We start from the raw sequence: 24,455 nt of genomic DNA, 5'->3' as shown, positions 1-24,455 counted from the left end.
TTTCCTTCTTTGGGACAGTCCGTTCCGATGTTTGTCCGAACATCACGGTTTCCCTTGTAATGTGACCACACGGCACGTACGTTCGTACGAAGCGGCCCAGAGCTGCTCCTGCGGGTCCCATCTAGCACATGCCGAGATGCAGCAGGAACTACACAGGCCCGAAAAAGATGTAAAACTATGCGGGAGGATGGGTTTGAGGTTAGGTTTCGTGGCACCAGCTTCAGGGAATGGGGAAGAAGTTCCCCTCCCAGGTCGGCCAATCATCTGAGCTAAAGGGAAAAAAGCCCCAGTTTGTCAAAAAAGAAAAATAAAACGCAAAATATTGGGAAGAAACCAAGTCCAGAACAGTGAAACGAATTTTAAAAAGAAAACATGTTCGGAAAACATTACCAACGCGTTAAAAATGTACATCTTTGCCAGCCTTTGCTTTCGATAATTGATGCAATTTTACGACATCCAAGAAAAGGTAAAACTTGTTGGTTGATGCAGCCAAAGGGTCGCTAGGAAGAAGGGTTACGAAAAGAGTCCTGCATGTCCGCTCACCGAAAGAAAAGTGGCAAACCACACAAAAATCGACAAATGATGCGATAAAAACCTGTCCCCTTTGACAGGAAGCAGTAAAACTGCATCCGCTTGGTTGTTATCATCGGGTTTTGGCAGAAGGAACAAAAAAAAGAGCAACTATTCGACAAAAATTCAAGAAAACGAAGGCCCATCAAGCGCTTCGTTCGTCACACCGTCGTGTCCGTTTGTGGAAGACCATTTTCGTATGTATCGGAGGGAGTGAAATTGTCCTTGCTTGAAATGAATCTGCCCAAAGCCTAAGGGTCGTCGGAGGGAAGAAGGTCCATAGTGGAATGGTAATTGTTGGGAAAAAAGGTCAAACAAAAAGAGAAGAAAAGCAGATTGGTTGGGAAAGGAATGAAAAATGGAAAACAAGAATATATAAACACGACAGATTGTAACAATTGAACGATGAAAATAAGCAATCATATTAACCATCAGAATGCATGTAATGTAAAGAAGAATAATCGCATTTGTTCACTTTTGCGCAGTTGTTTTTTTATATTGTAATCATTGAAGGTTTGCATAAGAGTTAAACACGTTTGATTATACAACAAAGCAAATTGAAATCTTTTCATCAAATATTTTTTTATGTATTCATAGATACGGTAGAGCTAATTCAGTAACCGACTCTGGATACATATGCATATGTTTTTACAAATTCGACATCTTCAAGTAAACTTTACATTTATTTGTTTCCTTTTTCCCCCAACTATTGCGTCTTGATTCCTTGCGATTCGTCATCTTCTGCCCCGAACTGAATGCAGTTTTTCGCAGTTTCGCTTCCACAAACCCGTTTTGCCTTCATATTCTGCCAGTGTGCGAACGTGAACGAACAAACTCGCGATAAGACGACCGAACGTGTTCCGGCACGTTCCATCAGGCCCCAACGCGCGTATGACGCGACCATGTACGGACACAAGGAAAACGAAGCGAGCCCTCCTCAACTTTGGATAGATGACGCACACACACGCGCGCACACGCACAGTTGGCAGAAAAGCATTCGCATCTTCATGGCGTGATAGTCGTCTGAGCCCGAAAAGAAAAGCCACACACTGGTCTCTGGAGGTTTCGCGTACCGATTTTGATTCCCGATGCCTCTGCTTCCACCTGAAAGGCAGGAATATATGATTTTTCAACGATCTTCCACCATTATGCACACACACACACACACACGCAAACACACACCCTCAACACAACCGTACCGAGCCTCTGATGGCTGGTCGTATAAATTTTCTCCCAAGTTCTCGCATTTCACATCTTACCCCGCGATCCAGGAGTCGTTGTCTGTGTGAGCAGCAGAGGTTTACTTTAAACTTCTTCTACCGGCTTCTTAGTCGAGTCCATTCCCAAAGGTTTTTTACCCACCCCCGCGTCAATGGTCCCAGAGAACCCCCTCGAACCGGTGGAACTGTCTATGTTGAAGCAAACAAGCATCAAGAGTTGGTGAGCAGGGGCTAAGGAATGGGAGAAAAACGAGATCTTGCGACGCCGGTCCAACGAGGAACCCCACGGTATATGGCCACATGATCCTCGGAATCGGGAGGGTTTGGGGTTGGTGAAGGTGGCTGTATCCAAAGGGAGTGTAAGAGCCTAGGCGAAGCGCAAACGCGAAAGTGACATAAAGAGACAACCATTAAGGAGCCGAAACGATCAACAACCGGCCAACAAAAACGACGAAGCGAAGAAGCGCGTTGAGCTGTTGGAACTTAAGTCAAGCAAATTGAGAACGGAACGAAACGGATCGGGAGACGAAGCTGAGACCGAAGAAGAAGTTAAAGAACCTGACACTCTGTATGAGAAAGGGAGAGAAAACGACCAGAAACGAGCCGGAGTGACAGATAAGTAGCAAGAAAGCAGGCAAGTGTTAATAAGAACACTGGAAACACAAACTGCACCAGCACCAGGGAGGGTTTGCCCAGGGCCCCCGGGGGTGGCCAGCGAGGGTAACAGTAACACGAGAAAACGGTCGTCCTCTGGTGTCAGTCGCGCGTCCCCTGCAGGAGTTTCAGCGACTCCGATGGCATGGGCTACGGGCTATGTGACTCCGTATGTGTCATCGGTGGATAATGGGCTGCAGAATGACACAGCGACGATTTTGGAAGCCGCTTCCTTCGGATGAAGAGGAACCCGGGAAGAGGCAACAGGGCCTATCTCTGGACTTGGACTCTCTGGAAGACGTCAAGTAGTTAATGAAAAAAAGGGATGAAACCAGAAACGACGACACTATCAACACTCTCGGTTGTACCTCGGTTGCCCCCCTTCGTTCCACCTTTACCGGAACCGGAGACCTTCAAACTCCACCAGTCCAAGTAACTGACCCAAAGGAACCCGAGCTTTCGTACATGGCGTGTAGTTTTATTCCCGGCTTGATGAGTCAATATTTGTGCAAGCTTTTCAACAGGTTTTCTCCTGCCCAGTACTCTGCAGTAACTCCCGGCCCGGGGTCAGGCTGCTCCTAAGGTACCTAAGGTAGAGGTCTGACTTTCCCCTGGAAGCGCTCTTCGGAGTTGGTCTTGCGGGTTTTGCTTCTTTTCGTTTTTTCGGGGATCCTCTTTCCGCTCCTTGGAAGCATCCATTTGCGTTTCCAAAACCAATCGCCAACGTGCCGCCTGCCCGGCCTCTGGTGCGTTTGGTGTAATGTGTACCTCAAGGGTGGGTTCAACACGGGAAATGTAACATCGGCTTGCCTAGCCGGGTCGCGCATTCGGGATGTTCGACAAGCGGCAGACCTTTGAAAAAATAAAACCAAGCACAAGCCAAGCCATGTGAAGATAGAAACCGAATGCCGTGGAGGAACCCGGAGGACACGAGCGCCCCATGTAAGGTTCCGTGAGGCTGGGCACCTACCGTGCCTGTGGTGTAACTCCACGGTAAGGTCGACCGTTCGACAAGACAAGCCCAACATTCTGAAACCATTTCCTGGCAGCCAGGAAAAGCCAGTTCAACTTCAAGAGCTCTCCAAACTCCCGAACGGAGGCCAAACGTCGGCCACGGAACACGATAAAGTGTGTTCTCAGTATCGTCTATCGCCTTACCGGTCAGTATCCCAGTTTGTTCGCCCGTCGGATGAGCACCAGGGGGATGTCTACCGGTTACGTAAGCCCACTGTCCCGGCACAATCTCTCTGACACCCTTCTGGAGCCCTGAGGGTACAGTAAGATGCGACGTGACCGGGAGCGGAGGACAGCAGGGCATGGAGTAGGCACACACAGTGTTGCGACAAAGACGCCTGCAACGGACCGGGCCAACGGCCACTGCATGCATAATAATATGCTCAATCATTTTTCTTAATTTATTATTCACAATCTGGATTCAATCTTTACCGTGCGCTGCTCGCTTTCCCATCCGAACTCGCCCGGCCACCATTTGTTTTTCCTTATGCCCTCCGGTGGACCGTTTGCTCTGGTTCTCGCACAGCTGGACAGAGTTCCTCCGACTGTCCGGGAGGGGGGTTGGTCTGCATGGGGAAATCAGGTCCAAAAACTCAGAACTGAATAGGAGAGAAGCAAAAAAAAACAGCCACTAACCATACTACATCATAAGCCGTACAACACGAGCGCGGCCACGGACTATGGCCCCTGCTGTCGTTCTATTAATTTTGCGTCGACTCTAAGTGGCTCAATAGTACGCTCCCCATTTGTGGGATAATAAAGTACGCTGGTGGACGCTGGCACGCTGGACATTGACAGCGGGCCGATCGAAACGGTTGGACAAAGTTGGGGCATTAATAATTAATTCTCCTGACGTGTGTTTCTGCGTGTGACGTATCTACTGTAAAATATTTACATCGTCCCTAGATTTATAGACTTCAAGCTAACATTTTGGTACATTCTTGACAACGTAGTACCTCATGCAATATCCAACCAATTGTTTGTCTACTACTTGTACCATTGGAATCGGAACACCTTTAATTTAAAATTTCGAAGTTTTTGACCAAACAGTCCTCCAACTGTGCCCCAGCACTCTGCCCGAAACGGCACAGGCCGTGCCGGAGGAGCGTGTTCCAGGGAGTTCTCGGCTCTGTGGCCGCGCACGCTGTCGATGCTATATTTATGAATATACCCAGTTCTGATTGCTCCGTACTCTTCAATTAAAGCAATGTAGTCTTTATTATTTCTCCTTCTTTTCCGTCTTTCTGGTTCGCGCAACATTGCCGTTTCGCCCAGGCCTGGAGCGGCGCGAGTCCCCACATGCTCCGCAGCTCCCCGGGAAGGGGTAGCCACATGGAGGCCGACGTGGGGTTTTACATACAAGAGCATACACACACACTCCGCCGTCGTTCAGCTGATGTTGGATGCGCGAATGTGCGGACAACTTCACCCGTTGGCCAGGCGATGGAAGAAAGAGCGAAGATGAAAACCAAACGAAAAAAAAACCGAACCGCCTTCCCCAAGCAACATCGTGGATTGAACGATGAGCAGACAGGCGGCGGACACACTGACGGAATGGCAATTGGCAGCCCCGAGTGGTTTCCAGGGTTCTTCAAGGCGTTTTTCTTTTCGTTCATCATATGTTTTCTTTTGTTTTTTTTTTTCGTGGAGTGTTGTTGCCAGATGAAAAACAACACCACCCGAGCCGGCATGATATGGTCGGACACGTACGGACAGGAATCGATAGGTTCCGGGCCTGACGTCGGGATGTCCACGAGCCGCGAGCTTCGAATGCCGGGTGTATGGAATGGAAGAGAGGCATAGATCGAAATGGACGATATTCCAGAATCCGGGACTATTCGTAGGAGGACACTTCAGCACCATACCGAAGGCGAACAGACCAGTGTAACGAACCACAAGAACCCACACGAGGACTTGTACCAGGCCTCATGAAGACATCCATGGTCCTGACCCGTTTCTCGAGGCATTCCTCGATCTCGTTCACTTTGGGTTTCGGTTCTTTTAAATTTATTTACAAAACAACAATGTAAGGATGTGCTCGCGATCATCGCCCAATCTCCGAGGGCCATACATAATCAAAACCGTCTTAGATCTCGCACGCAGTCCCTCCTCTGGACCCTTCTGGGTGAGCATGATATGAAACCCATTTCGATACGCACTCTCCGCTGCTCGGGGCTCCGGCTTCATCATTCCTACCCGAACTCATCTACGCTTTAATCCGTGGAAATTGCTTCCCGAAAGCGGGAGAAACCAACAACGGGGAACTGAAGAAAAAAAACCGAGTAAAAAGCAAATTGATGGAGGTTAAATTGGAGGTTTGTGGAGTATGTCTGGCATTCGAAATATTTCTCTCGGTTCCATTCGGAGCCGAAATGTAGGGAAGTGGCCCGGTTCGCTATGGTCGGCTGGTGCTATCGGGAAGATTTACGGTACGGCAGCGAGCGACATTTGGCCGGGCAGCCAAACCGCGCACTCACAGATTTTTCGAAACAGATGAAAATGCATCCAAGATACCGTTGGCGATGACGGAAAACATGTGTACAATCTCGTCACATATGGTCGCCCCTAGCAACGGAGGGCGCAGGACCGTGAACAAAGTAATCCTTCGCCAGTACATCGAAACATCCGGGAGTATTTTCTTCAGCTTAATTGATAGTCCAGGGAAAGCGGACTTGCAGGCAAAAAAGGAACGTAACTTGTACTGCAATCTACCCTTCTACCATCGCGCCATTTACGTCATCAAGCGAGGATAAAGGGTTTGGAGGTGCTGATAAAAGCCTATCCTCATCGACGTCCAGCGAAGAGATAACTTTGTCGGGTAGTAACCATCGTATGAAAATTGGAGACAAAAAAAACATCTCTCTCTGCCATCAGGCCTACCGAAACCCTCCAATCATCCTTAGCTTGCGCAATCGAGCTACTCTAGAAGTAGGTGAGTCAGGGGAGATAGAAATGCACGTCCCGAAGCGTGCACTTACCATGATCATGGTGAACTTCTGTTATTCCGTAAAGCCCACTCCAGAAATAGCTCCGTCCCCACAAATCCGCCCATTACCGGTACCACCCTATCGACGTCTCACGATCGATGACGTTGACGATTTCAAGACCGAGATTTTCCTTATCACAAACCCCTTGCTTGTTGTGCTGTGTACGATGGTCAGTTCCCGATTAGATTGGTGAGGGTCACAAACGGCTGTTTGCGAGCTGGTTCGTGAAACCTCGAGTGCTACCCAGTGATAATGGTGACCATTTATGGCCAGGCTGTCTGGTGTTTGCTTCGGTCGAGCCACCGAGGTTCCATGCTTGCTCCCAATGCTACTTTAGTGCAGGTGAGGTTCCTCCAAATTGCAATCGATCATATGATTTGTCAACAGGAAGAAGTCTGTAGCGTTGCTTTTACATGAGTAACTATTTCGATTCGTTATAATCCTCAAAAGGTACCTACTTTCCATGCTTAAACATCATCTCAAACCAACATCAAACATCAATCCTGTGCGGTTATACCTTCCTTCGCTATTTGGCTGAGGTACCAAGGCGTTGCTCTCTCCCTCTCTCCCTCTCCCTCTACCTGAGCCTCTTATCCAAACCTCGGGCAACATTGGCACTTGGTAACAGTGCCCGGAAAAAGCCGTGCGGCCTTTGGTGGAAAACAAACCGGACGAAAGGGAAAGAAAAACACGACGAGGGCCGGTACCCGTGGTAGTACCAAGAGCCTAAAAAGCAAACAGCGGATTCTTTTCCTATGTGGACGAGCACAAACGCGCATTGCTGTTGCCAAGGTGCGAGAGTGCCGCCTGTCGCTAGCTGCCGGGACCAATTCCACACGATTGTCGACACACGCGGACACAACATGGAAAACGCATGAAAAACGTCAGCAAGCTGTGGAAGCGGAGCGCAAGAGAGGGACGGGAGGGAAACAGGCCAATGCTTGAGCGTAAGCGAAAGGCAGAGAAAAGTTCCCGGAGCCAGCTGAGGGTGCAGAGGAAGAGGAAAGAATAAGCCAACTTGGATGGTGAAAATGAATGAGCAGAGAAAAGAATGGGATGCGAGCCGGGAACCTGGTGGAAGGGACGCGAATGCGGAACAGCTAAAGAACTACCCTCGGAACGGATCCGGGGTAATTACTGTACTGAAAAATTCATTGAGTCTCGCCCTCTCGCTTGCGTCTCCGTACGGACCCCTTCTTAGCAAAGGGACGGCATGGACAAGTCCATGGGAAACACACCACATACCGGCGGAGACCCCTTGGTAACGCTAGCGAGAAAAGTCATTGCAAGCGGGCGAAGCTGTACAGCAAAAAGTAAGTACAGAAGAAGACACCGGGTCTTGGGGAAGTAGAAAAGCGTAAAACATACAACATGTCGGTGCGGGAAGCCTACATCGAGAAGAAGGAGCCCACACATCATCGAGACATCAGCAGGTACCGGAATTAGCATATCCCGAAAGCAGAGGAAGGGAACCGACCAGAACCAGAACGAAGCTAGATCAAAGCTCGACTTCCTCTTCTTCCGCGGAGGCGCGACGTGGACTCGACAACTGAGCCCATCCATACGACGACCAACCGCAGTGGCCAACCAACTTCAAACAGTGCGCCCGAACAGTCGCGTAACTAATTCCACCGAAATACGGAAACCCACGCAGTTCCAGGCGGAAACGGATCGGCGTCGGAGATCATCCGTGACCCATCGCCGCCGTGTGTTGTACCATATGTTGTACCAGAACTGGCGAACAGCTAGCGATAGTGAGATGCGCCTCGCACAAAAACGGCTCTGATCGTGAACGGTCCCTTCAGGCGCACGTCGATGATCAGCGTCACGTTCCGCGATCCAACAAGAGGATCAGTCTCGAGGTTTGGGACACGTTCCAACGGTGCCGCCTGTAGGCGTTTGCATCTCTTGTGCAATTCTCGAAAAAATATAGTAGAATAAAGTAAGCTTGACAAGTAAGCGTATCATCACGCGATAAGACAGCACGCCGCAGTAAAAACACCCAACCGGTCGAGGGCTCGCCTCTTGGGTCGGATGTTGTCTTTGGCCATTTTTAGAACACCTTCCACAACCGGCTTTCCCTCTCCGGCGCCCTGACGTCCATACACGCCATATAGCAGCACCCGTTCCCAATTCGCTGCTGATAGGAAATTGGTGGACCGACGTGTTTGCTGCCCGGTTGTTTACGACTTTCATACTCGCGCTGTACATCGTAGGATGCGCTGACGCAGAAGTGCTACGGGGGGAAGCAAAAAAAAACATACAAAGCAGCTCGTAAACAGAGCTCGACGCAGCAGGCCTCGTTAATAATTAAATTTTGATTTCGTTTTTGCCCTCTTGTTTTTTTTTGCTTTTGACGTTTGACGCGAGGTAAAAACGTAAATAAATGAATACGAAAACACCGTAATGTCAAATTATTGTAGCCACACAACAAAATCCTATCGCGACCTGGCGATCTCCTATCGATGGTGTGTGCATGTTTGTTCCAAAATGGAACACACAGCACACGCTTCGGGTACGATTTTTAATGCACAATGTTTTTTCCCCCCCAAATGACCTGCCCCGGTTCGTCCATTTTGCAAGTACTTTTGGCTTTTTTCACCCCTTATCTGTACCTTGCTCGGGAGTATGACATGAGCTCGGAAAATTGACAGTTTTTACAGCCGAAGAACAAAACACGATACAAAAAAACCGAACGAAATTCAACTCGATGGGGCCGAAATGGACACTGGTGTGGCCCAACCTGTTTGGCACACAGCTGACCGGTACGGGGACCAACGTCGCCCACGGTGTGACGACCGGTTTTTTGGGGACGACCAAAAAAAATGGACAAGAAAACCGCCTCTTCCGGTCCGGGAGAAGAACGAACACCATGCAAAAATGGCAAAACGGGTGAAGTAGGGCTTCGGGTGCTGGGAAGAAGAATTTTGCAGGAGAAAACAACCTGTGTCCTGGTCATGCTCTGCCGGAGTGCATCTGCAGTGTGCAATTTTCCCAGCGCCAACAAACAAGTGTCGGTATTTTATTTTTTTCACACACGCCGTCGAACGGAAGAAAACAAACGGAGGAATTTCTCGTTCAAACATTGCTGTCAACAGGGCGAGGGGCCCGGGAGAATGCGGGCAGTAGCAATAATCAAACAAAAAACTTACACCGAAATGGACGTTAAAAAATAAAGTATAATATACCCGATTTATATGAACGTTTTTATAGCCGTCATATTAGCCTCCGGCCCGGGACGTTCGCCCCCGGTGTATTGCGCTTTCGACAGGTTTTTTGGACAATTTCGGCCAGCAATTAGTTCTTTCCTCGGAAAGAAGCCCTGGTGGAAAAGGGTTACCGGATAAACACACATACGCTTGCAGGTCTGGTTTTTCCCCGTCGAACGGTGAGATAGGCCGGCATTCGGTTTAGTGCACCTTATATACAATGTAAGTCTGGTCGTCTTTGGTTCCTTTTCTTTACAACCGAAAACAGACCGAAAAGCCAAAGTCTAGAAATGGAAGAGGCATCATCATTGGGAGGGCAAATAGTTTGACCGGGCCCGTTTTATAACCGGCACTGCACCGGAACATGCACAGACACACACACACTCACAGAAAGCCTGTGTTGCGCCTTGTCCACCACCCTTTCTCCACCACCGGAGTTACAGCTGAGTGCAGCTCACCTTCAAAATGCACGGGGCACAAAACGGCTGTCAATGTAAAGTCATAAGTTACTAACAGCTCGCGCGGAATGACTGCACACGCTGTACCGGGGGACCCGGTACTTTACCTCTTTGCTCAACCCTTTCCCATGGCCGGCGTACCCCGGAAGAGGGAAGTTTATATTGCGTTCCTTCCCAGCGTAGGGACCTGGTCGGGGAAAATGCAATTGTCGTATGGAAATACAGTTTTATAGGTCGAAGCTAATAAAATAATTTCGAAACAGTGTTTTACTGTGGCCACTATCAGCCCGCACTACATTGGCAACCGAAAGGGCGACGGAGGATAAGAGATACCCAAAGTATCGCGAGTCTTTAATTCCAGTCGATCCGGTCATTACGATGTCTCGACGATGACCGATTAGTTCTAATAGCTTTCGTCATTAGGCAGAAGCGCGCTGGAAGTTGCTGGATTGTGTGTTCAACCTTTTGGGTTTTGTGCTATGTTTTAAGCTATGCGCGTTTGCAAGCCCTGATGCCCAAAAACCAAAAGGTGAGAAGGATAAGTTCGGAAAGTACACAAACATGTTTTATGGCAGCTTCTTCGTTTTTTACGAGCCCAACCAGACTTCGTTTATTGGGTTTTGGGTGCCCGATATCGTACGGAACGTCTCGCCGGTTTGGTTTTTTTTTTGGGAAATGTTCCAATGTAAAACTTTTGTCACGTTGAGTCTCGTTTAAATTATTATAGCTGCATTTGTTGCGTTTAGGCCTGCATTAAAATCCATCAATAAACGTTACCCTAAATTATTCAGAGCAAATAAAACCGTACGTGTAAATAAAAATACACAAAAAGTGCAATTCAATTGCAAATGAACCCAGTAGTAATAAATCTGTTCTTTCAAAACGGATTTTGTAAACTCGTACGGAATTACTCCACGGTGGTGAGTAAATTTAGCCTATGGTACCGAAATAATATTTGAATTGAAAATAAACCAAAAAAGCGTTCTAGACACATATTTAAATGTCCAGCCCTGCTTTTAGCATTTGATCTTAGATGTTACTGATGGTAAGACAGAACTTTCATCATCCATTGATCATTTGATGCATGATGTGCGATTTGATTGCGAAATTGTTATATTCAACTCTACATTTAAGTACGGAGTGTAAAACGTAGTTGTTACATGGATCTTAAACGAGGAATAGCTGTTGCAAGTAAATTAATAATGTTTCTGCTATAATTTGTCATAGATGAGTCAATTCAACAGTGGATTTAAACATAATTGCACGAAAATACTATTATTATAAGCTCTTTTTTTAATTCTGACCTTTGTGTATTGATAAGAAATGCATGAAAATTTTTTAATCAGGCAATAACAAAGTGTAAAGACAAACATGTCTTGGAGAGGATCATTTATGGAGGTGCCAGATCATTATGAAAAATTTAATGCCAACTTGACACAGTCGATTTGATCTCCTGGAAGAAGAATCCCTAGTCGACCGGTGCCAACTGCTAATCCGGCCAATGAGTCATCTCCTCGATGGGTGTTATGGCATTCGCATGCTTTTGCCCACCATTTTTTTTTTTTTTGCCAGCGGCATTTGTGCCGGTATCGGTTGCCGGTCGGGCCGGGTGTCTTCTTGTTTTCGATGAAAAAAAAAACACACACACAAAAACCAGCCCGTCAAGCCGCGCGGTGATGAGGCGCTTTATTCGTGCGTTACCGTCACGTAGCGCCGAGCAGGGCGAGCGGTTTTCCACGTCCCAACGCCAGCAAACCGGAACGGGCGAAACCGAAAAACCGAACCGGAGGATGGCCAAGTGGAAAATCGTGTCGGGCGGACGGTGGCGTGAAGGGGGTGATGGGGGAGCATTTCAATTGCAGGAAGCACAGTTTTGGAAGCGAAAGAAAAACAACAGTTACACTACACGCACAAAATGCTTGTCAAATGGCTCGTGGAGCAGCAAATCGTCGAGGAAGTGGAACGTGTGTCGTTCGTGCGTGTGTGTGGGTTGCGGAAGAGAGGAAAAGAAAAACTAGAGGTACGTTGCGTAAAGGTGGAGGGAAAACGATCAACGGACGTAAAAGGCCAAAACTAAACGGACGATAAAAACGCATAAATAAAACAAACAATTCTAATATCGCTCGTCCGTAGGAAACTCCGTGGTGAATTAAATTATAAAACGCAGCTCGTATACATATCTAAACCTTGACGAATGAACGAATCATTAATCGCGAGAAGAATTCTAAAAATGCAGCATATATTCACATATGAGACGCTGGTTCAACGCATGGCACAGGGTTGAAACCGTGTTGGTAAAAACCTGCAAATTCATGAAAACCTGTGGAAGGAACATCGGATGGCATATCATATCATCATCTGGAAAGCATTTCATCAGTGTGCTGCCATGTGGACACGCCGGGAACGGAACGGGGAAAAGGATGATGAAATATGTTATCGAATGATATCTCGGAGTGGAGGAAAATTGTTGCATCAGAAATCACGAAGCAGGAATACGTTATCGTCGCTGAAACACCTTCACCAAGCAATGGGTTTTCTTTTTGCTGCCTTACGCACTTCACTCTTTTTTCTTATCTGTAGAATCGTGTCTTCTTTCATTTCTAAACATTCCCGTTCTTAACTGTTCGGTTATTTTTAGACACTAAAACTGTTCCTATGTTTTTGATAGCGCTTTTTTCGATAAACACGAATTATGAAATTAATACGTCAGAATGAGTTGAATGTTGAGATTCTATCTCATTTTTCAAGTTTACTCCGAAGTTTCATTTTAAAACGATTCTTATTGACAATTTTATGAATTCATTGACTCTTGGGCCAAAGAGCCTATTTACACTTTTCTCTTTTTGTGATTTGATTCACTTTACTTCATTAGAATTATTTTATAATAGAAAATTGCACCCATAAGACTTCGTTGTCTTTTTCAACTTATTCGAACTTCTATCCAAACCTGCCAGATTAGCAAGAATGTTTTGAAATGTAATACAAAAAAGTCCTGTCCACCATATTTTGGATCACATTTTCTCTTCTATTCTCGGTTATTAGAAATGGAATCAAAACGTTCTTTGCCACTCAACACATCATAAACGATTTTGCCCTTGAAGATGAAATCATCAACTTGTTTCTACGCTACCTAATGGCATCTTTCCTTTCCCGACGAATAATTTTCTGTGTGTTTGATAACTCCGACGTGGAACTCGTAAAAAATCTTATTAAAAAAACACACACACTGCCCCAAATGGTGCGCCATAAAAAAACCACCCCAAGCATGGTCGTAAAAAAAAATTAAGGAAAGACAAACAACTGAGCCCGGAGTGGCAAAGGCACGGTTTGGCACAAAACAGCGACCTGGTACAGTGGGAGAGGATAGGACACAGCACGACCGAACGATATGTGGGGGTTGTATAAATCTTATTTTTCTGTTCATATATTTTCACTACGCGAGACACATTTCCAGACAAAGGTAAGAAACTAAAAGAACACATCCATATAATCCGTCCGGGGGTCTGTGTTCAGGGATGGGTCGTTTGTACGGCTTTCCGGTCAAACCCCCGGGGCCGATGGGTAAGCATCAATGTGTTGGGTCCCCACATGTTACCGGTTGAGATTTGGTGGGGAAGAGAAAACCCTCACATCTCTTAAAAGCCAGCCAAGAAAAAAAAGGTTAGCCAAGACGGAAAAAAATATGCGGATTCCATCCGGGCACTATGGAAGGTTGTCATCTGGCGGATCTGCCTAGAACAGCCCCGGAACAATCTATCGGAGCCGGTTTTCATTCGCGAAACGGGTAGAGACGAGGAAGGTTTTGTGGCAAACAGCCTTCTTGGATCAGGTAAAGCACTATCACATCGTTTCTTAAGTTCCGTCTCGCCTATTTCGCTTGCCTATTTGAATGGCTCTTGCCAACACATCTGATAACAGCATCCGCAACTTTATTGCAGGGGCGCCAGTGCCAGAGGTCTCTAACGCCATTAGAGACCCCTGTTCATTATAATGACCCTCATCATGATCATCTTCCATCATCTACCATCGTCTTTGGCTTTCCTTCGACACTTTGTCGTCGTCGAGTGTCTCCGGGAGTCATTCGATTCGATTAGTGACTCCGATCGCTACTTGCTTTTAGGGGGTTTCTATTCTCTTTTGCTGCTTTGTTTTACCACCTAGACCTAACCTCGTGCACTTTTTTCGGTTCCCTTACCCCGTCGTGATGGGATGACGAAATTTTCCCAATAAACCAATTTTATTTGTCCTTACTTCGGCTACCCACGTTGGCATTATCCTGGGGGTTCATCTTTTCCCTAGAGATTTTTCTCTCCTTCTATCCAAGGCTATTCCTAATTCGCAAAGTACGGAAATTTCCATCCACTGAAACATTTTTACCTCTGGGCTCGGTTGAAGGGTAGTAAAAAGCGGCTGTGGCAAAAATGCCCATTTTTTTTTAAATTTCACTCCAAACGAAAATCAACTCGATCAGGAACCGGTCAAATCACCCGATCGAGCTAATGAATCGTGCCGGATGGAAATGGCTGTTTGTTCAGTAAAAAAATATAAAACACTTAATCCACTTCCGATAAACTCGGTTCACATGCAATGCGATTAGAGTGGATGAAAAACAAGAGTACTATCTTTTTCGGGATAAGATTAGATTTTGCAAGGTCATAACGAAAGCGTCCAACCTTTCCGGTCGGTCCATTTGGGCCATAAGTGGAACGAGGGCTGATAACAAAATAGCGGTTGGTGGTGGACACTGAACATTTCCCTTGCGAAGTTAAAATTTCATTTCGTTTTAAAATTACACAATTTACTCCACGGAATCTAAAAATACCCCATTTTGGCAAAAAAACACACACATGATCTACGCAGTAGAAAATAAGCGTTCCTAGAGCGAAAATCGATTGCGTAGTTAAAAATCAATGTTTTTAACCAACACACAGACGGAACACGAAATATCGTATGATATTTTTTCCACCAACCAGGAATGTCCAAGAAGTGACCATATCTTTAATTTTTTGTGTGTTGTGTCTTTTCTATGGCCTCCAATGGAACAAAAAAAAGTGGCGTGATCGATAAGATCTATTTTAAGCACTATTATAATACGTTCCATAGTCGATGTCGAATGCCATTATTGCAAAGGTGTTAGAGGTATAAAAAATCAGCACTTCTCCAATCGATGCGAAAGAGTTGCACGGATGATATGGGAAGCAAATTGCGCAAGAAAAAAGAAATCCTTATTATGCCCAAAACTGTGTTCGCCATAAAATTTAATAGACGCTTTGCGAATCGATTGACTTTTAAATTGCCAAAAGAAGGCAACAACCAAAGCAATAGCTCTAGCACAATACTCATGGGAAACGCTAAATTTCCTTTGTAATGCTCCACAAGGGAAGCCGATAAATTTTGACCAACTTCGATTCGGCAGAAGTAGCAAGAAAAAAATTAAAACAGAAAAGCAGGCGCCTGCTTTGAATGAAAGAAACAATACTCAATGGAGAAATTCGAAGAACTGAGGTAACCCTGCGCTATGTGGCGTTCCCTACGGCCGGAATCCCCTACTAAGCGGAAGGAATTCCCCTGTCACGTTTTTCACTAGAAATTAGCACTTTTTCACTGGAATTCACTAGCGCCTCGACCGGCACACCTGATGCGAGCATCCTCGTGCTTTTTGATCGGTTGTGCAAATTATAGGTACAGCACTCTGTTTTCCTCTCTTCCTATCACGTTCCTTGCGTATCACAGTCAACGGAATGGTTTTCTTTCGTCATCCGACAGGTGAACGTGCGCGTACTCTGAAGCTGCTGGTGCGATTTCTGATGCAACAAAACCGTTTTCTTTCCAAGATTCACTCGATAAAATATCACACATTTTTTTCCAGGGCTCGGTGGTGATGACCACCGGTAAGGGCTGATTTTTCGGAAACGGTTGCGGTGCACTAGAACACACTGTGGTTACTTTTTTATCTGGAGAAAGTTTCGGAAGCAAGTTCTATTTTTCGTGGCGTTCAGAGCTCCTCCTAGGAGAAATACTGCTGAACGCCAGGAAAATCTTTTTTCTCGCCCAGTTCACTTCGACCGTGCCGCTGCGCTCGCTGTGCCTGCTACGATGGAGGAATAGCGAAGGGGTTTTCTTTTCGTGGAAATGGAGGTCCAAATGGATGCTGGAAAATTTTGGAAACCGATAAATTTTCGATCGAAACGGGATAATTCTGCGGTTCAAAACGGCTGCCTAGCAGTAACGAGGACGAAAAACGCCTTGCTAGGCTTGTGCACTACAATAGTGCAGGCCTACTAGGGACAGGAACCAAAAAACAAAAAAAAAATAGGAAAAAGGCCTATCCAGGGCCTCCGCACGGGATCACAAAAAAGCACTTTTTTACGGGAAGAAGAACACTACCGGAGAGTAAAAAAGAAGCAGCGAGAGCGAGAACGGGCGAGGTGAACAAAGGAGAATCGACAGAACTCGAATGAGAAGAAGATGCCGATGATTGCCATCGCTATCCCACCGTGCCAGGAGGTTTCGCACTTCGTGCACACTTCGGCTCGCACGTAGGCACACGCACACACACGCACTGGCGATGGTATATAGCAGCTCGGTACATGCGAACACCCGGCATGCGGTGTTGGTGTGCGTGTGTGCGCGATGTGTGTGGATAAACGAGTGCGAGCGGTATGTACTCAATAAAAAAATCCCTTCGGCGTGTGCAAGAGCGAGAAAAAAAGTTATCAATTTTACATACGGAAAGAAGCGATGGGTGCGTGCCGAGGGGGCTCATCGCTACTGGAATTGCCTTCGCTATATTGTTACTAGAATCGGAAGAGCAGTGTATGGGCAGAGATAGTGGAAGGTAGCGAAAGAGGGTGGCCGAAGAAGGGAAGGTTTAGTATATTTAGCGGCTATATAGCATTTGGTATGGATTTCTGGATTGGTTATGCCCATCTCCTTTCTTCCACTGCATGGCCGTGTGCTTACCTTCTCCCTCTCACGCACACGATGATTCCTTCATCGATCAACTGTTCGCGCTGGTTCTGTTGCTTGTCGTTGATGGAGCTTGTAGGGGGGAGGCGTAGAGGGCTCCATCAAAGAGGGGACTATGAAGGCTCCCCGTTGTAACCGGACAATCTATGTACCGATCAAGCCCAGCAAACGCCCTGAGCTAGTGTTTGTGTTCTTTGTTCAAGTAATCGGTAATCGCGTTCGAAGAAGCCGGTTAACCGGTAACCGAGGCTTGTGGAGCCGGAAAGGGCGAGCCTGTGGTGATGGGGAAGCAAAGTATTGGGGGATCGCTTCGAGGGTGTGTGCGTGGATGGGGTGCGTTTCGTTGGGTTCGACAGGGTGGGAAATGGGTGGCGGTGTGCATACTGTTGTAAAGTCACGTAACCACTTTTGCACTCCGGTACGTGGTCGGGTAAACAGCACCACACCATCGACCCTCTTGCGTCCCGCTCTTCATCGTGCGCCATCGAAAAGTGCCTTTTCTACCGGGTGGTGGCGATGGTGTGCGTGTGGCGTGTACTATGTACGAGCGTTCGGTTCGTGTTCGGACGCGATCGGCGCTAGTGTGCGACCGGCGGTGCGCGTGTGTTGGTTTAGATTATAAATAGGAGACTCGTTGCCGGCCGGGTTAGTTAGGTTCTTTCAATTGATCAAGCAACATCTCGTTACATGCTAGAAGCGCCAAGAGACGGTCGCACAGCAAGTGGCACACACTACACAGTACAGCCAAGCCAATAACAGCAACCGTAGAGAAAGCAAGAAAAACGCGAAGTAACAGACCGAGATAGCGAGATACGGAGAGAGCGTGTATGCAAGTAGTACCGAGCAAACTCTGTGTGCAAGCGCAAACGCCTAGCTTTTTTGACGTTCAATCAAGTTCGCAAGGAGAAGCAAAAGGGACCGAAGTCGTCCCCCAAAGTAGCGAGCCTTTACGGAATCCCAGCGCAAGAGCAAGTTTTTCGTTCGTGTTACTATATTAGTATCCGGAGAAAAAAAAACGCAAGTTATTCAAGAGCAGCCGCCAGAGCCAACTTGTGTCCGGAAAATCTCTTTTCGCCCGGAACTAAGGAAGAGACTTGTATTAGGCGTTGATGTTTGACGTGCACCAGGTACAAGGACACACGGTACAGAGGCGAAAGCGCAAAAGAAGCCGTAGTTAGTGGTGCTTTTTGGCCGGAAAATCAGCAGTTTGTGGCAGTTGTGTGAACGGAAAGCAAGTTTCGTTTCGTTTTCCTCATTTTCGCGGTTTCGTTGCGATATTCGTGCGGTAGTGGCACTCCAGAAGTACGCCCGAAGGTAGCGGAAAATGAACGTACGGAAAGCCAGCTGAGACGAGTAAAACGAGTAAAAATCCGAGTGAGCCATCCTAGCAATCCAAGAAGGCTAGCGAAAGCGACGGTCATTAAAAAGTGATAATCAAGTGCTGTGAAATTACAAATAATACATTTTAATCGATAAGAAGCATCATCCGCATTAACAACATCCCCGGCCGAGCGAAAACAAAAGGGAAAAGCAAGGAGCGCATCGAAGGAAAGTCGAAAATTGTCTCCGAATGCTGAACAAAGTATAAAGAAAAGAAATTCACCCTTATTCACACACAACGCTCTACGGTAACGCAGAGAAAGAATATAAGCTACACTTTAAGATTACTCGTAAGGATAACAAAAAGCCACAAGAGCAAAGCTGAAAAGTTCAAAGTAAGATAAAGTAAAAAAACCCGCTACGGAAGAGTTCAAGTACTCCGCGGACACTCCACCAGAAGGAAGTGTTTTCCAAACCAGTGTAATCAAGTTCTAGTGAGTTTTCCCACGAACACACAAGCCAGCAGGCGGAAAACGTACGCAAAAGTCGCAGTTTTGTGTCAAGTGCGCTAGAAAATTTCGGAAAAAGTTTGTGCGTGCAAACACTCGGCCACTTCCGGCGATTTTCACGAGTGTAATTTATGAGTGCGAATTTGGCTGCAATTGACGAATTGGTTGAAGAGTTTCTGAAAATGGAACTCATCTCCGTGCCGCCGTATCCGGGCCAGCTGGGTTATCTAGGATCGACAAAAGTCAACGGTAAGTAATCGATGGAAAAGTGTCTGCAAAGAGGCGGGGGAGTAGGAGCGAGATTTTCCCTCATTAGAGACGTGAAAAAACATGAAAAAATATGAACCATGCCAGCATCCGTTCGGAAGCGACGGACTGAGAAACAACGCCTTTTGGGGTGGTGTGATTGGTTTTTATTTTTCTTCCAGTTTTTGACATTGGTCCTCCTTTCGGTCTCCAAAACTTTCGGGAGCAGACTTCTCTTTTCGGTCATTCTGCGAAGGGCTCTCTCTTTCTCCTCGTATGGAGAAGATGTATATTTTTTTGTTAAATCTTTCTGCACCTTCTCTCCATCTCTTGGAGGGTTGCTGCATCTGTTTTTGATCCTTCTGACGTTCCGGGAATGTGTTTTTGACAGTTCGTTTTGGTAGGCCTTCGAGTTGTGTTACGTCAAATCAGTTTCGTTACGGAGTAAATCCGGATAATTCGTGTTTTAAATCACAGCAAACTGTGTGTATGTGTGTGTATAGGTGTATGAGCCGAGCCCATTGATTTTTTTGTATGGCCTGCTGAAAAATAGCAGCAGCACGTGCAAAACCGTGAATTTAATCGCACGCATCGTCGCGTGTAGAGCATGCGTTTCAGTTTTTCTTCCCGTGGTTAGTATGTGCCAATGCGAAAACGCGATTTTTGTAACACTCCAACCGCACGTCCTCGGTTGGTACGCGAGAGAAGAAGTGTCGGATTTGATGTTTCGCTGTTGCTAAGTGAACTTTCTCGAAGCGTTAGTCGTTTAGGGTCGAAACAGCGAGGAAGAGCAGAGCGAGAGAAGGAGAGAGAGAGAGAGAGAGAGGAACCGGCAAACGGCACAGCTGGTAGTTATGTGTGTGTGTTTGTGTTCCACCCAACATTTCTCCCCCACCCCCACTGCGGTGAGCGAAATGGCACATCTATTGCCGATCGTGTCTCACTCGGTAGGAAAAGCAGGCCCCATCATCGACCCGGTTTTGTGAACCGGTTTGCGGTCGAGAAAGAGCGCGCGAGAGGGAGCATGGGAGCGCGAGTGAGAAAGAGCAACTTTACCGATCATCTGTGCGGCTCATCTCACGCACACCGTCTCGCATGCGGGCTGTTATATAGACGAACAGCTGATCTGAGCAGATTTTCCGTTACTTTGGTATCCTCTCTTCTTTCACATCAACGGGCTCTCCCTCTCTCGCTCACCCCTTCGTGTGCCTGTGGTGCCCCGCTTCCACCGCTGTCAGCACACGTTACCACTTGCGGCGCCCTTCTGCTTGGCTCACACTCTGTCACTCGCTTTCGAACCGTCGGACGGGCAACATCAGCAGCTTCTTCTCTCTCCTTGGCGTCCGGGAATTAAAGTATTTTTTTTCTTCTTCAATCTAGTCTCTTTCCATTTTTTCTCAATTTTTCCCACTTTGCCCTTGTGCATATAAGCTTTTCTAGTGCTTTCTTGGCCAACCGAGAAAGATACAGCGAGAGAGAAATTTTTTATTGTTTTATCTTTATAAAATAAAATTGTCTTTTAACATCTTGTTGCAATAATTTTCCTCCAAAACATTGGTTGTTGTGCGTTGTTCGTTCGATTGTTCCAGCGGTAGTTTTTATATTCTGTTCGTTGTTAAAGTTAAAACTTCTTCGGTTGTTACGCTTTTGAAAGCAACTTCGTACGAATGTACATACGTAGGTATCTTTTCTTAAAGTTTCATTTGGTTTAGATTTTATTTTTTTTTATTCCCAAGAACGTAAGAGGCAAATATCTTCGACCAAAGATCGATTTTTCAAGTAGTAGGAAAAGGAAGCAGCGAACGCTAAGGAGAAGTGGGGTGGACAAGCGCAGAGACGGGAACAGCTGTTCGTTCCACTTTTTTCCGCCAATCGATAAAATGGTTTCGTTTTCATTTCAACCAACACCACCACCATTCCCTCGCTAGCCGTTTTTCTCCGGTCGTTGGTTGATTAACCCTGCTCCTCTCGCGCTGGGAAGGAGGGAGCGAAAGAGCGAGCGAGGTGCGCCGAACCACGGTGTGTGGAGCGCGTGAAAACTCTGCCGGGGAGATTCGCTCCGGCTGGGTTTTCCGGCATGGTGGTGGCTCTCTTTGCTTCGGTGGAGCCTTCAACGCGTTCGCTCGCTGGCAAACTTCTTGTGTGCGTGCCGTGTACAGCTGGTGGCTCCAGCTGAGCGTTGCGTTAGTGTGTGGGAGCCTGGTTCGAAAAATCGATGAATTTTCCTCCTCCATCGTCGGGAAAAAGAGAGTGCGACTGAGAGAGTGAGATGATGGGAAAAAAGAGTACGTGCGTACGTGGAAGAAAGCTGAGGGAAAATCGATTCTGACGTGGCCACCAGAATTAAAGAAAAAACACTTTTCCATAATGTAGCAATTTTTTAATAATGTTTTCTCCTTTTTTGTTTCGCCCTTTTTCAACCTTAGATTTCCGAACACCGTTGATGCCAATCCAGGCCAATAGTAACAAAAATTCTAATCAAAGCCAACGCCATCAAAGTCAGCAGCAGCAACAGCAGCAGCAGACGCAAAGTCAGCTCGTGCAGCAGCAGCAGCAGCAGCAGCAGGCGAATCAGCAACAGCTGCTGCAGCAGCAGCAGCATCAGCTGCAGCAACAGCAGCAGCAGCGAAGTCATCACACCAGTAGCCATCATAATCACCACCACAATAGCGCCAGTGGCCACCATTACCACCACCACCACCACCATCACCACCATCAGGCCAGCAGCGAGAACCAGTATCCGCTGGAGCCGGCCACGATAGCGCTGACTGCCTCGCCGCACGAGGATGCCCTCCAGAAGCTGACCCAGCGGCTCGAGAGCGAGCTGCGCATCGCCAAGCGGCAGCATCTGGCCTGCACGGAGGTGCTGCTGCCGGCCGATCTCCTCCCGAGGATATCGTCCCAGATGTTCGAGCTGTCCGAGAAGGAACCCTGCGGCATTCGCGGCTGCACGATCTACATCGAGTTCGAGGACGAGCCCGACAACACTCGGTAAGTGTGGCTTTCGAAACTGCTGTGTGCCTCTTCCTTCCATCATCTGCCGCTCTCCGAAGTGCGTCCTCCATCTGAGCATGCTTGTCTAACTAACGATTCTCTATCATTTCGATTCTTTTCCGCAGGCGGATTGCGACCATGAAGACCGATCCCAACACGGTTTCGACGTTCGAGCTTTACCTTACGCTCAAACAGGACCGACGAGGATGGACCTCGATTTTGCCACAGTTTTTAAAGTAAGTATATCCTCATATACAGCTAGCTATATCTATCTACAATAGTTTTCCTTCGTCTGAATCGTTGACTTATTTTTCATGTGTGGCTAACCTTTTCGCCTTTCTTTCTGTTGTTTTTCTCTTCCTCGTTTAGAAATCTGGCCCGTGGCAGTACAATCATGATCAGTCCTGAGTTTGTGCTGACGAAGAACAAGCTCTACCACGCTTACTCCGACTAAGTTTGCTTCGGTTTCTCAGAAACCCCCTTTCCAAACCTCCACACCCACCCTTTCAATCCCCCCTTCCCCACCGCCTTCTCTCGATGGAAGGGAAGGGATGGCGTGTCCCGAGCTAAGGGAGAGAGGACAAGGATTTACTTTCTCGTCGAATCACCCGGTTCCGGATCGTCCCCTTTGCCCGTAAGATGGGAGAAGGCAACAAAAAAAATCAAACGCTCATCAGGCGAGTGTGTTTCTCACCACCCACCGTACCCACCTCAACCACACTGCGCGTGACTACCGGGTGCACCCCCTTTTTTGGGCGGTGGACGCTACGCGGGGGGTAGGTGGTGGTGTTGGTGGTCGTGATCGTTGATCGAGAGTGGACGACCAAGTCAGCAGAGAGAGAGAAAGGCAGCGGGGATTAAACCAAATGGAAAAGCCACGACCAGCAGAGGCCAGCAAGCGCCGCCGCATCGGAAGAAAATGCAGTCGAATGCATTTGATGTTTGTGTGTGGAAAAGCCGATATAAAATCTCCCTTGCCGATGGGTGTGTGGTGCATATGTTTTTGGTTTAGTTGGCCGCCGCCACGGAACTGTGATTATGTGATTGTTCGAATAGCAAGCGAGTTTGTTAGTGTGCAAGCATATGATGAAAGATGTGGATGGACAGTTCTCCTTCCGACATCCTCCTCAGAAATGGACGTTCGTATGAAGCAAACGGAAAGTAATGAACGTTCAAGCGGCCATAGTGCGCGTGCATATTAATGATGATGATTCGTGTGACAAGTTGTGTGAAATGCGAATTGGCAACAACGGCAAGAAGAAAAAAAAGATCAAAAGTTAAAGTGTGCTCCCAGAGAAAGCGGATCCTGCGGAACCTTCGGCACCGTCAGGGAGGAAGCTTCCTGGCCATGGAATAACATCTCCGGAGCGGCACAGTGTCCTTTTTGTGTCCTGTCATCGAGGAGAAGAGGAAGACACCCGCCAGCAGAAGCGCAGCGCACAATGCTCTCCACATCAACGGAAGCTGTCACATTCCTTCATCTCGTCGCCACGTTCTTCAGTCATCAACTGTCATCGTCCGGTTCCGGTTGCGTCGTCCTCTCGCCCTACGACACACCACACAACGCCGACCCTCCCACACCAGCGCCTCTTCTCTCAGGCGAGGCACACGACAGTCTCGACTCTCCACCAGGGCCAGAAGGAGAAGAAGGACCCCCGGGGACGACCTACTGCTGTGTGCCCGTCGGGTGTCCGGTGCTGCGTGCGTGTGTGCGTGCGTGCGTGCGTGAGTGAGTGTGCGTTTAGCAGCAAGGTAGGAAAAAGCGAATTGTCTTTTTTCACTTGTGTCCTACGATACAAAAGGATTTAATGAGAAGAGGAAGGAAACAAATTACTATATTAAACATATTAAAACTAATAATAATGATGCTAGGGCACGCATCATACAAAAAAAGGAGAAAATACGGGAGGTTACAAAATTTTTGCAAACAACACACTACTTTTTAAGTATTTTATAAATATTTAAAAGAAAAAAAAACTCGACAAAAGATACAAACGGGAAAAGGAAGCAAGAGAGCGGTCAAACACACAGCGATTGGTAAGCAGCAGAAGCATTAAACGAGCAAAAAAAACCCAAGTGATGATAATTGTGTAACACAAAGCCGGAATGCTATAAGTATGAACAACAAACTAGAAACGAAGCAAACGTTAAAAAGGAAGGTAAGAGCCAAGCGATAAGAATAAGGATGATAGCACGGAAGGCGAACGAAATGAGTGAAGCAGTGAGGGGAGAAGAGAAAAACAAATTCTACACGTAAGAGCATACAAACACAATACAAACTAATAAGTAGTAGACAGCAAACAAA

At 47.1% G+C, this 24,455-nt stretch overlaps 1 protein-coding gene across 2 annotated transcripts; it reads left to right on the top strand.

Annotated features, from left to right (window-relative positions):
- The first annotated feature begins 17,759 nt into the window (after nt 1-17,759).
- On the top strand, nt 17,760-22,811 carry LOC131289421 (protein charybde-like). 2 transcript variants are annotated; one of them, XM_058318671.1, is made up of 4 exons: nt 17,760-19,159; nt 21,583-22,147; nt 22,276-22,386; nt 22,520-22,811. In XM_058318671.1, exons 1-4 carry the CDS (start codon nt 19,042-19,044, stop codon nt 22,602-22,604), a joined length of 879 nt encoding a protein of 292 aa, XP_058174654.1. In that variant the 5' UTR covers nt 17,760-19,041; the 3' UTR covers nt 22,605-22,811. The 2 variants fall into 2 exon arrangements, with proteins under 2 accessions (XP_058174654.1, XP_058174656.1); XM_058318673.1 differs by lacking the exon at nt 17,760-19,159 and adding an exon at nt 19,663-19,788.
- The last annotated feature ends 1,644 nt before the right edge of the window (nt 22,812-24,455 follow it).

This window comes from Anopheles ziemanni, chromosome 3 (genome assembly GCF_943734765.1).
Source record: "Anopheles ziemanni chromosome 3, idAnoZiCoDA_A2_x.2, whole genome shotgun sequence".
In the NCBI taxonomy this organism is placed as follows: domain Eukaryota; kingdom Metazoa; phylum Arthropoda; class Insecta; order Diptera; family Culicidae; genus Anopheles; species Anopheles ziemanni.
This window is presented reverse-complemented; position numbering and strand designations above follow the sequence as displayed.

Coding starts and splice junctions, on each gene's coding strand:
- LOC131289421 (XM_058318671.1), top strand. CDS start 19,042: ATGAGTGCGAATTTGGCTGCAATTGACGAATTGGTTGAAGAGTTTCTG. Junction 19,160..21,582: donor AGGATCGACAAAAGTCAACG/GTAAGTAATCGA, acceptor TTTCAACCTTAG/ATTTCCGAACACCGTTGATG. Junction 22,387..22,519: donor ATTTTGCCACAGTTTTTAAA/GTAAGTATATCC, acceptor TTCCTCGTTTAG/AAATCTGGCCCGTGGCAGTA.